Genomic DNA, 13757 nt, shown 5'->3' on the forward strand with positions numbered 1-13757 from the left:
GATCCAGCTCCACATGCTCATATTTGCCTTGTTTGGTTTTTGCAGTAGGCAGAGCTGAAGTCTTTCTAGGACGTATTTTAGGTTACCGTGTCAGACTGACACAGACTACATGGCATCACTTCTAGGTGAAGAGGACCACAGGAAGGCTGCTGTAGTCTGCACCCTACCTGCCAGTGCCCATCCCAGCTGAAGGTAAGTATGCTTTTGAGTGCGCACTAAAAGGGTGGGACATTCTCAAATGCCTTTCCCCCAGCTCATTTGTAAACCACACATTATAGCACCTCCTTATCACACAACTGTCTGTATGAATATACATTCACTAAAACTGTGATTATTCTAATACTATGGTAACAGAGCCGTACAAATGCCCAAGCTAAGTACACAATACCTCTAAATATAAAACTACTTGCTATGTAATATACTGGCTAAAAGTTCTTTTACAAAAAAGATGGTTTTACTGAATGACTATTCTTAGCTTTTACATAATAGCTTTGATTTTTTAATTTCTGCATCAGTTAATATTGAACTAGCAGAACTAGTGCCTCTTAAAGAAAGATATTAAAAACCCTTTTTTACACATGGAAAGGATAAGTAACTCCCCAGGCTCACACGGTGGACAAGTAGGAGATGCTGGGTTAAAACTTCAGTATTCCCAGCTCAAGCCCTAGACCAACCTCCTGCTCTTAGATCAGTCAGAAACACATATGTGCAGGATACAGATTCAGGAATAAAACTTTAAATACGTTTTGGCTATCATGGAAGAAGTTCTGGAACACCCCAGGGAGAAAATTTTCTCCCTTAAAGATCTGCACACAATTACAGTGTTTCCGGATTCCTCTGGTGCTTTAGCCACAAGCCCAAAAGGTCACACATTTTGTTTTAGAAGTGCACTACAAAGCACTCAGCACTTTTATGCTAACATGAAATAAAAGAACAACATAAAGGAGAAATTCAGAAATTATTAAGGGTGCTAGGAATGCCAAAGAATCCTTAAGAAAACACATCCTATTATTAACTGCATTCCTTCATGTCCTCCATTGTTCAGATTATGAATATATTTAATGGTGCTTTACTGATAAACCGAATAATTTAGCCATTTCTTCCACAAAATCTTTTAAAAACTTTCTGGCAAATGCAACAGTATCTGACTGACCCATGCTTCTGGGAATATCTTAAGCATTATCTTAATTATTAAAGATTAATCCTGATAAGTTGGAACACAGATGAAAATCCCATCCGGCCAGTGATATTCACTAAAGAGGGCATTTTCTAGAAACTTAGAAGTGCTGTAAGAAAAAAAAATCTGCCATTAGTAGTAGCCAGCATTATGTGAAGTACTCCTCCTCCTCTAAAATTCTGGAGGATTCTTTCAGTACAGAATGGAACTACTGGGAAAGATTGAAAAGGACAGACAATGGAACCACAGCAGAACATCTGTTATTGGCAGCACAGCCAATGGAGAAAAGCTGAGTAGGAAAAAATGAATTTGTAAACCATGTTAGGTTAATTTCTGCAAAAAGTCAGTGTTAAGAAAAAAAACTAGCTTGAGGTAGGCTAAAGTCTGGGTAGAAAAGGAAGTCCAGGAAAGGAATATAGGATAAAAGCTGGGTGAGAGGTCTCTGATCACTGCGGTCAGCAAAAGGTTACCAGTTGCAGAAGCAGTGGAATAAGACTGAGGACCACAAGCTGTGGCCTAGTTGTTGTAAATAACAAGTTGAAAGGCCCTGGGGATTCCTAAACAGATCACAAAATGGCCCTCAAAGGGTGAAGGCTAAAACCTGTGGGTTGCAGTGGTAAATAGGACAATTGCTCAGTAGAAGCCAGAGTTAAGGGGTGTGTGTGTGATCACCGAGGGTTTTCAGAGAGTGTTGCATCTGCTGAAGGTTCAAGGGGGATGATAAGGTGAACATGCTGCCTGTATCTCACAGCACAAGCTGTTTGGTGACAGCTATTAAGTGTGAAATCTGTAAGTGAGGGACATAACAACAAGGACACTCTAGAGGAAAAAGGTTCAACAACTATCCTGCAAATACAGGTTTCAGTGTGAACTTCTGACACCAGTGTCATCTCAGCACCTTCATGAAAGAAACACTTGTGCAATAACACCAAAACGAAATTCAAGAGCAGATGTGTCTAAACCTCTGAGAATCAACAAATGAAAAGACTTCTAGCAGTCAAGAGAACAGACTGAAGTTTTGAATGCTGGATTGCCCTTGCTACTGTTTTCCTTAGATGGCCTATGGAGCTTCTAAGGAGTAGCTAGAAGTTCTGTTCTTTTAACTACAATGCACTATAACTTTATTCCTTACTGTCTACAGCTATTGTGTATTTCAGTTTTTGCAACAGTACTAGAGACTCGTTATAAAATAGTTATAGGAGTATTCAAGTGGTGATCTAGTTTCCTATAATTAAAAAAAAAAAGGTGTGAGGGAGAAGCCCTTCTTGAAAAACTATCTGGAAGCCATTGGGGTTTTCTGCATGTTGGTATTTTCAGATGCCCATACTGAGGATGTGGCAGAATAGACAGTAACTGCAATTACAAATAATATAACACAAGAATGGAAATACTAGACTGGCACAAGGGTAATACAGGCTAGTATGTTCTCCTGACAGTGTCTAGCAGCAAATTCGAGAAAAGACCGTATCAGCAGGAAAAGCATATAGGAACAATGAAGAAGGAGGCAGCCCAAGAAAAATACAAAAATATGTTTGAAAAACACACATATGGGGGAAATGACTAACAGTTGATAAAAACTTCAGCATTACAGGGTAAATTGCTATTTCTCTGAGCTGCTCCAAAATGTACTGCAAGCTAAAGTACACCCTCTATGAAACACCACAGCCACAAACCACAACTTAATGTTGACATTTCTTTGTTTCTGTACTATTTAATCACAGAAGTCCCAGGAGCACTTCCATGCCTAAAAGAAAATCATGGGCCTTCCTCTTCCTTTATATGCTTTTTAAGTCCTTTCTTTCAGTAATTTCTCTCTTGATTCCCCTTCTTTCTCTGTCCATATCCAGGAAATAATTGCATGACAGTGCATTTTCTTCCCAATCCGCAGTACATGTACTAGGAGTGCTGTCTTAAGGGATAAACTACAGTACTCTATAGAAGCAGTGCCCCTCTCTGCATGAAACACAGGAAAGATTATTTTGTGCCATGTTTTGCCATGACAGGGTGCAGGAAAAATGGACAGGTCTGTCAAAACTGTGACAACTACTGGGAATAAAACACTTCAAAAGCTTCTGAGGAAATTTTAGCTCCTGCACTATGAATATGAACAGCAGCTTTTAAATGCAATTCCCAGTCACACATGGAAGTCAAATGATTCTCTAAGATCATTGAGTGGGTGGAGTAATACCACAAACAGCTGAGCTGTAATCCATGCATCTCATATACTCATTTTTCTTTGGCACAGTAACACATTCATTTGCCAAAGACAGTCTGAGCTGGAATCATATAACATTTGTATGTAGACATCAAATGACTACTATTTCATGCATACACCACATACCAAAGTTGCAGTACATAAAAATATTTTTTAAAAACTGCAGCTAATTCATTTACAAAAAAATACTAACACTATTAGCCAGTCAAACAGACCTCAACCCCAGTTAATATCATTGTTGTTTTACCACTAACAATAAAAGAGTGTTGCCAAAACCTTTGTAATATTGGATTTATTTGGAAAGATGAGGTCAGAACTGTAGCTCGGGGAGATTTGAATGGAAAGGTTCATCACATCTGTAGCCTGTAACTGAACAGACAGTTCAACGCAGTTTGTTAGCTGAAGAAATGTCAAAGGGAGAGAATTTCAATATGATTTTCAATCGCTAAAAAAAGATAGAGAAATAGTTTTGCAGCAATTTTAAACCATCCACCAGAGCTTCAAAAGAATGTCACAAGGAAGCTGTATGTTCATTATCAATGAGTTTTAACAGACAAATAAAAGACAAATAGAAGTGTTTGCTAAATAGCAAACACTGACATAAACGTGTTTTGTTCTTAAAAAGAATTACTGGATATCTTCAAAATTAGAAGAAACAGCTTTATAAATCAATGTTTTCTAAAAGCCCCTGTGGCCCATCATACATTATTCATCACAATTAGTTTAAAATTAATAGCACTGGGTAGATGGACAAAATCTTTTATTTTGAGCCTACGGAAAACATAAATTGTCAGAAAAAATGGAAAATATATAGATTGTAGATACACAGATTGAATTTAATGTCTTTGATATGCAAGATAAATGGAAATGGGTGGCAACCAACATACTGATATTCCAGCTGATAAAACCAACATGCTGATACTTCTAAGTTAAATTATTTTAGCTAGATACAAATCAGTTAAACAATCTGATAGAAAAGGCGCTGTATATATAAAATTTAATTCTATGTTCTTTACATGTTCTTTACATGTTTTTAGGTTTAAACACAATAAACATTACTGTGGTTTTAGTTTTGTACTCAAATACATTGGGAAAAAAATCACAAAGGATTTAACATGTCCAAGTACAGGCCCCATAATGGAAGCGACGTGGCTGTGTATGATTTATTTTGGCTTGCTTTCTTTATTAGCTGCCAAAGTCCATTAAAGTATTAAATTAAATTATTTCACTAAACAACTTGCTGATATCACTGAGAATGTTATCTTATCCTGTGATTTAAAAGCCAAGACCATGACCAAATATACTTTTTATTCTTGGCCAATTGTTCTTTTCCGTCACCACTCTAGAGAGCAAATTGTTCTCACCCATAACTACACAGTCACTTTCTAAAACAAAAGACACTGAAATTGATAACCTGCACAAATAATTTCAACCATGTATTATCTGATTAAATAGTAAATGCATTAGAGTCTCAAAATATCAAAATATACTTTTTATTTGGAAAATAAAATATTTTCCTTTTCCTTTTTATGCACATGCATTCAATTAAAGTGTAGGCTAGAAAAGAGTCAATCAGTAACGTTCTCCTGCTTGAGAAATACTGAAATCAAGCTGTGCCAGGAATCAAAAACATTTCTTGGGATCTTGCCTAGTTGTAGCAGAAGAGTTTTTTCTCATGAAAACAGTACCAAGAAGTTTTAACACTCTTCATGATAAAATGGCTGAATAACAGTTAGGATGCAGGTAATTCCTAACAAATCAAGTACACTTTCAGAGTAGCACCGAACCTCTAACACTGATCATAAAGGATTTCATTTTTCCTGCCCACTTCTCTGGTTCATTCAGCATACAATTGCATTGCGAAAAAGATTACTGACCTGAAACTATTGCAAAATGCTGTCACAAAGGGAATTAACCTCTGATCACATGGTCACATGTACTTTCACACATATTATCAGGAAGGACTAAGATGCTTTTCTACATCCAGAGAGACTCTGTTTTGCCAGTAGAGTAGAATCAAGTACCTATTATTTGTGCAAACATTTGAACACCACATTAATATCTTGTACCATTCTTGGATTGTCTCTTTCTTTTTCTTTTTTCTTCTCTGTGAGCCTCTTGTTGGAGGCCAGTAACGAGTGGTGAATTCCAGGGTCAGTACTGGGTCCAGTCCTGTTTAACATATTCATTAATGATCTGGACTATGAGATAGAGTGTACCCTCAGCAAGTTTGCAGATAACACCAAACTGGGAGCAGCGGCTGATACACCAGAGGGTTGTGCTGCCATCCAGAGGGGCCTTGACAGGCTGGAGAAATGGGCTTGCAAGAATCCCATGAAGTTCAACAAGGTGAACTGCAAAATCCTGCACCTGGGGAGGAACATCCCCAGGTGCCAATACATGCTGGGGGCAGCCCAGCTGGAAAGCAGCTTGGCAGAAAAGGACCTGGCGGTCCTAGTGGACGCCAGGTTGAACATGTGCCAGTGACATGCCCTTTGCCACAAGGGAGGTGGACTGCATTAGCAGGAGTGTTGCCAGAAGTTCAAGGGAGGTGATCTTTCCCCTCTACTTAGCACTAGTGAGGCCACACCTGGAGTACCGTGTCCAGTTCTGGGCTCCCCTGTACGAGAGACATGGACATACTGGAGAGTCCAACAAAGGGCAAAGAGATGATTAAGGGACTGGAGCATATTTCCTATTATGAACAGCTGAGAGGGCTGGGAATGTTCAGCTGGGGAAGAGAAAGCTCAGGGGGCTCTTACCAAGGTATATAAATACCCGAAGGGCAGGTGCACAGAAGATGGTGCCAGGCTTTTTCAGTGGTGCCCAGTGACAGACAGAACAAAAGGCAACAGGGACAAACTGAAACACAGGAGGTGCTGTCTGAACATCAGGGAACACTTTCTCACTATGAGGGTGACTGAGCACAGGCAGCCCAGGAAGGCTGTGGAGTCACCCTCCTTGGAGATATTCAGAAGCCATCTGGACATGGTCCTGGGCAGCCAGCTCTAGGTGGCCCTGCTCAGGCAGGGGGGTTGGACCAGATGAATTCCAGATGTCCCTTCCCACCTCAACCATTCTGTGATTCTGTGATAATTATCTCAGTAGAGTTGGATTCTGGCATTCCGCTATATTTAAGCACATGTTTGCATTCCAATCTTATTTGTCATATTACAGCATTTCACACATAATATAAACCATTCTATGGCATTCTAACAATGTTCAGTCATATGGATATCGCTGGGCCTGGAGGAATGAAGGAAGAGGGGGCCACATTTAAAGTAATTTTACAGATGTCATACTCACATTGCTTCATTATGGCTGGACATATAGAGAAGGATTTTGGCAGTAAAATGGGACAATAGCGAAGCACAGAGTGAATACACAGTTTAAAGAGAGAACTAAAATTTTAAAAATACATGTAATACTTACTGATACTTTTAAAGCTAGGCCAGTGAAGAGAATAGCAACCTCTCAGATTCAACCGCAATACATATGGACGCCACTTCTGCAAAATATTTACTGCTATTTGGTCCTGAACTTTATGCTTTACTGATGAAAAATTTATCTAAAAATTTAAACAATTGATACATAGTTCAATACTAAAAATAGGTAGTACATACAAAATACACATCATTATGAAAATAACTAGCAAATATATGAAGTTCTATGTAAACACTGAATCAATAGTCTGGGAAACACAGAAGTGTCTGTATATTACATCTATACAAATTTTAGGCAGCTGGATAAATAAAAATTTTAAAATAAAAATTGTTATTAAAATAAAAATTTAGACTAAAAATACTTAGATGTAGAGGAAGCATGTGCCTACAGTATTTATGGAGCTGAGGCAAGCCTTGAACTATGAAAATATGACATGTCAGAATATTATGTGGAAAGAACATTGTCAGACTTCAATATTTTTTTTTCACTTTAAGATTTATAAAATCCTGAAGTTGCTAAAGATTTTTTTTCCCCTAATTAATGGTCCAATGATACTTCAAGATAGCCAGAATATGTAACCTACCATCTTAGCTTTAGTAGAAGAATCTTTAAGTGATTTAAGCTGCAGGCTGGGGATACCTAAATCTTTGACTAAAAATATTACTTTTCTTAGTATCTGTTAAAATGAAGGTTCCAGGCACCTACAAGCTGAGCATTGCAGTGTCTTCTAGGTGTTGGTGCCCAGGGTAGATTCCACAACTCAGATCTGAGCAGAGACTCTACAAAAGTACGTGACAGCTAAGTACATCAGAAGGTCAATTTAAAGACACTCGCACAGAGAACAGGCAGCTGCCTAGCACCAGACAGTAGGACATGTTTGCAGCATTGTTGAGCCGTCCAGAACTTCTTTACCTCAGTTGGGAAGGCAGATATAGGCCTCCAGCTACCTGAGAACTAGAGCCTGTGTCCCACTCAAGGCACAGAACAGTGTATTTGGTAGACCCAAGTTCAGATCTCTTCTCAGCCTCACAAGGCACAACTCTGTTCACCTTCTAGACCTCAAATGGATCTCCTTAAATGGGAGAGAGGTGCCTAGTGTCAGGGCCCTGGGTACACCAACAGGCTCTGCAACCTCTTCCTTCCCCAGGGAAAGGTCCCAGAGTCCAAGGTCAGCTCCCAAATGTTGCAGCAAAATGACCCTGGGTAAGACCGCTGCAAAGCCAGTCCATCCTGTGAAAGAGCTGGAGAAGCCTCATTAGGGGTTTCCCCTCCTGGGTCATGAGCTAACTTTAAGTTCATGCCCTTGCCCTGAGTCTTTGCTTGAACCACGTTCTAGGCATGTCTGTGTCCAGCCACGTGCCTGGCTCACCCTGAACCTTACTCATGGACTTCACTTCCTGACTAGACCTTGGAGATGCCTCTTCACAACAGGGCTGACTGGCAGTCTCTGGTGGGTGTCTGACCCTGGTTACCGTACCTGGACCCACTCTGCTTTTATTGCTCAGGTCCTGGGGGACCGTGCTCCTTGTCAGTGGGGGGGCACTGCCCCAGCCTGCCCTTTGAGCACCTTTGGCTCCCATCTCACGTTGCCTTGCAGAACAGCCCTGCTGCTTCCTCACACTAAGCTCCCCAGGTCATGCAGTTCTTGGAGACAAGAGAAAAACAATCACCTTCTTCATCACCATGATCATCATGAACTTTTATGTCCAAAAAGGACATGCTTATCAGGTTAGACATCTCCAGGATTATGCAGAAGATGCACAGAGTCTTTTGGATTGCAATTTCAGATGTGAGGGCCTAAAATATGACTATACCATGTTTGAAGTGACCACACTCTTAAAAATTTGGCCTTACTTTTTCTTTGTACTGCAGATAAACAGCTACAGGTGAGGCAACAATACAGAAGCAACAGTGATACTGGTTGAGGTGCCATGGCTAGTCTTAAGCCACTGCCTCAGGAGCCTTGAGGTAGTCCTTCACACCTGAAGCCTCATCAGCACCTCTGAAGACACTAGCAATGAGCAGTGTGATTGTATTTTTAAGTTCAAGGCAAAGACAGGAGTAACTATTACTGGTGTGGCCCCAAACAGACCACACTACCTTGGTCACACAATAGTGCATTAGAAGGCAAGTTGACCAAAATGCATGTGCTAGGGAACTGGGCTGCTAGGGTAGAAGAAGCAACGCAGTACCCTGGACACTGATATGTGCTCTGGAGACACAGTGACCACCTCAACAACTCTGAGAGTTCATGAGTTGGAACTGAGCCGGTCTGCACCACTTATTCCAGGGATGACAGGAGTCTCCCTAGAGCAAATACAAGTAGTCTCAGAGTATCTGTAATTGAGTTTATGTTCTCCTTCCTCAGCTGTCATATAGTGCCTGTTTAGATTACAGAGGGAGACTAAGACACCTCACTTAACTGTTTAAATTTATTGAGCTATAGCCAAGTCTTAGTGGCCAATTCTCTTCCAGTTCCACTGATATTATAATGATATACCTCAGACAACTTCATTTGAGTTGCTCTTTTTTTTTTTTATTCATGTAGCTGAGTAGAACAAGTCACATTCTGGGATAAAACTTTTATCCCAGATATTTAGCATTCTTAAAGTAACTTACCTCCCTGCCTCTCTTCTTTTTTTTAAATAAATAAAATTGAAAAAAAGCCTGAAATTTATTATCTTACTTACATCACTCCATAATGAACTGTTCTGAGTTAGTAGCATCCATGTTTGGCTAACCTGAGCACATCTTGCCAGATCAACTAAATTTACATAACGGAAAACCTATGTCAGAAAAATAGACATACATGATATTAAAAACTATTCAATAAGAAGCATTGCTGTATTAAATGATACATATTCACTGTCTTAAGAAGAGCTATTTTCAAATCAAATACTTCTTAGAAGTTTGAACACACCTTTTATAGCAGAATGTCAATAATTATTAACATTCTTAACAGAGAGTATGACAAGATGGCTTTGCCTAAAAGCTCATAAATTCAAGCTGTGATGGAGAATTACAGCTATGTTTCAAAACTGAACGTTCTTCATGCACTATGAAGAGTTTCATTTCACCTATATTAAAACACCCCTTGTTAAAACACCTCTCCTAAACCTAAAGGTTTGTAGATTAAATATAGTACTTTTAAATTCAAGTAAAAATTACCTATTAAGAAGTTTTTGTCCTTTCTACCTCAGAGTTCTTTTTAACTATTTTAATTTGCTAAATTTATCTATAAATCTTTAAAATCAGAATATTAAAGTCAATGTGTTGTATTATGGTAGAAAAATATGAAAGCTATACCGATAGTTCATTTTATAAAGTTAAGTATTTTAAAATATACTGCTACCAGAAACCAACATTTTGAAAAAATTAAATTATAGCATTCCAAAAATATCTTGTCCTGGTAAATAACTGTAGATACAGCAATCTCAGGCCATAAAAGTAAGAGAATGAACGAAGATAACATTTGGCAAGCTTCTGCCATCGCTCCTCACCTGCCATTTTTGTGACCAAGTGTCAAACAGTATTTCTGCCAACAGAATGCTGTTTCATCTTAGAAGAAAGTTGGTAAAATGAAATGAGGGAAAATATGGTGAAATTTACTGTCTTTGCTATAGAAGCAAATATACTTATTATAACCATCTGAAAATATAAGATGCATTTAAGACTCAAAGACAAAGAGCATATGCAGAATTTTATATAAGACAGCTGGATTATTTACATACAAAAAACTCCCATAGCCATAATCATTTGCAAAACTGAATTACTACATCTTACGCTGAAATATAAATACCTGATATGGAATGCAACACTTAAAGTGTGTGGTTCTAAGTATGAAAAAGAAACCAGCTGAAAGGAAGAGAGTTAATAAAATCCCACATAATTCTTCCTAAAGCAACTTTTATATAACAAAAACTTTATGCTTTTAATGTAATTACTTTCCTAACTGCACAATAATACATCAATGGCAATGGTTTAAACCTGCTATGGTAATTGGATGATAGCAAAAATGCAAAAAGAACTTTCCAATTTTAGTCCATAACCTGTCACTGAAGAGAAATTTTTCTTATTAATATACATTTCAAAGAGCTTAGCACTTAAGGTATGTACCTTAATAGAAAGGTGTCAGAGTGAAAACATAGCAAAGATGCCAGTGTGTTTTAAGGAAGACTATTTCCATATTAGTTAATCAAGTTTCCATACAATAATGTATACAATAAAACCTGTTCTTCATTATAGCATTATATGAGTATGATTTGAAATATGCTCCAGAAAAATTAATGTACACATGGTACCCAGCTTGCTCGAACTATACAGGCACAAGAGAAATCTTGAGTCAAATAGAGGCTTTGAAACTCAAATGAGTGTTGTACTTGGAAGCAATACATGAAAAACCTTTGTAAAAGTATGGAAATAATGGCAAATTTTGTTTCACTTCCGGTAATCAACATAGGTAAGAAGTGAAGAAAGACTGACTACCTGTGTAAGTGTAGAATGTGTGGATTACCAAAGTGCAGGTGATCTTGGTTATACTGAAATATGCTTTATAATAAAGTCACTAAAAAAAAACCCTGTTAGAGTCAGAAAGGGATGTTCTAATACAAAAGACGTTTCACTAAAGGAAATATTCCTTCCTTAAGAGAAACTTTTATCCTGATTTATACTCTGTGCAGTTCTACTGAAATGAACAGGATTGGATAACATATTAACTAGAACCCATTTTTATCAAAGTTCAGTTCAAAGAAACAAGTAGAAATATCAAGAGTATTCTACCAAGATTCAAAAAGATTTTCTGTTTCAACCTATAGAAACTGTCCAAAGGCTATAATTTCTTCAGCAAGAAAAGGACAAATTACCTAGGAAAATCATTGATAATGTGCTTTTACCACTAGCATTTAATCACATAGGTAATATATTCAACCAATTTGCCTGCTCCTCAAAATATGCTGCTGACAGGCTGTCTGTATTCACTTCATATACACTACTTAAAACAATTTTTAAAAATCAGGTTTTCTGGCTTTATGTTTTTATTCTGGAATGTTGGGATCTTGCTATAGCAATATTTTTCATTTCTCATTTTAAAGATATTTACATAGTTCAGAATGCAGTTGGGGACTTACAAAGATTTTCTAAAGTACAGAAATGTGTAGACCCTTTTTAATAGAAAATTCCTTCTGTACACCCCATCCCTTCAAAGGCTTGCGTCCCATGATAATTCTAGTTGGATCCATCACAGGCTTCTCTAACCAAAAGTCTGTTTAATTTGGACATGTGGATTATTTCCTCAACTTCAAAACTCAATCTAATTTAAAAAACTAAGGAATTTTGGCACAGCTCACAAAAAGCATTTGAATAAATGGAACCATATGACTTGTTAGAATGAGAAAGAAAATGTTGACTGTATTATTATTCATTAATAGGGTTTAGTCTCATATTAGAAGAACAAAAGCAAGGCTTTTAATTTGACACTCTCTTGCTAGTAACCTTTTGAATTTTCAGTTCTGAAAAGGTCTGTTGAAACATTTATTTCATGTTAGGTCAAGACCACAGTAGCCAGCTTTAAAGCACAGACATAATTTTCTGTCAGTAACTCAACATTAGGGTACTGTGGCACCACTGACTTTTTTAGTAAACTGTAATTTACAAAGCAAATGGTTTCCAGCTGGCCCTGAGGACAGATCTTGTCAAACTGAGAGATACATTTTTGCACAGGAGCAGAACAGAAAGCTGTGATAAATGATAGCATACTAATAATGATATTTACTAAATATCCTCTGATTTTGGAATGATCCACTGCCAAATATCATCTACAGTGCCAGAGACAATGAAGGTTCCTTATCATAAGTTCCAAAACTTTGAGAAGCCCAGGCATGCCTTATCTTCCACAGTCTGTGAATGCTCAGAGCAAACATAGAGCCTAGAGGAGACAGCACCCAGTAACTATCTTCTGTTGAGGAAGATTGTATCTACATACCAGATCCACCAAAAAGAGCATAAGGGTTTGCAGAGGGGAAGGAAAAGAGAAAGGAAGCGAGAAAGTGAGAAAGCAAGAGAGGAAGGAGGAAAGGAAGAAAGCTCTGCCTTTCTGCAGCAAATGGTTAGGCACTCAGCTACTGGGAGGCTCTGCTCTGTGCCAGTAAACAGAAGTGCTCTTTCTGTACTGATTAAAATAGTGACAGCTCAAGAAAAAGAAACCAGGTGACAGCCACACGGATTTGCACTTCTCTCTGGATCAAGGGAGCTGCATTCTTTTTAAATATGAAATGGAAGCATTTCAGTAGGCTTCCTGCTTGTCTGCAATGATTTTTTTTTCCCTCCGCACTTTACACATAAATAAAGTCACTGTTTTCTGGCTTGCCCCAAGGATCCACAGCTCTAGCTTCCAGCCCACATATGTAATAACTTTTACAACTTATCCTACATACACAAAAAATACTTGCAGAAATACTTTTGGTACAGCTGGTTCAGGCTGTTCTCTGTCACTTGCCCTGAAGGAGACCCTCCATGCACTGCTCCCCAGCCCCACACACTTCCATGCCCCTCCATGCACCGCCCCCTCCAAATCCCTGCACTGCTGCTCTCATCTTTTTATTGATCCAAGTCCTCAACCCTTCCTACCCCAACATAACCCAAGAGAATCAGCTCCCATCCCCTGCGGCCCAACCTCTCTTGGGATAGGTCCCTAGGAAAACATGCTGCACCCCCATGCGTGACAGCAACCACAGCACACCCCTCCACAGCTCAGTTTGCCTCACCACTGCACACAAAAAAAGAAGGGAGGTGGCAAACACCATCTAGTACACCAGACAGTTAAGCACAAAAACCCTCTCTTCTTGCCTGGGCTACTGACTTCATCTATATCCCAAACCTCTGGCCTCACTCTCTCAAAATAATGTTATCCTATTCGTTCTGTTA

At 38.6% G+C, this 13757-nt stretch overlaps 1 protein-coding gene across 1 annotated transcript in view; it reads right to left on the reverse strand.

The window, feature by feature from the left end:
• FBXL13 (F-box and leucine rich repeat protein 13) overlaps positions 1-13757 on the reverse strand; it is a 93201-nt gene that overhangs the window by 57297 nt on the left and 22147 nt on the right. Inside the window, 2 exon segments of the mRNA XM_064441704.1 lie at positions 6825-6960; positions 9527-9622. Of these exon segments, the coding sequence (XP_064297774.1) occupies positions 6825-6960; positions 9527-9622 (232 nt within the window).

Source organism: Phalacrocorax carbo, chromosome 1 (assembly GCF_963921805.1).
Source record: "Phalacrocorax carbo chromosome 1, bPhaCar2.1, whole genome shotgun sequence".
In the NCBI taxonomy this organism is placed as follows: Eukaryota; Metazoa; Chordata; class Aves; order Suliformes; family Phalacrocoracidae; genus Phalacrocorax; species Phalacrocorax carbo.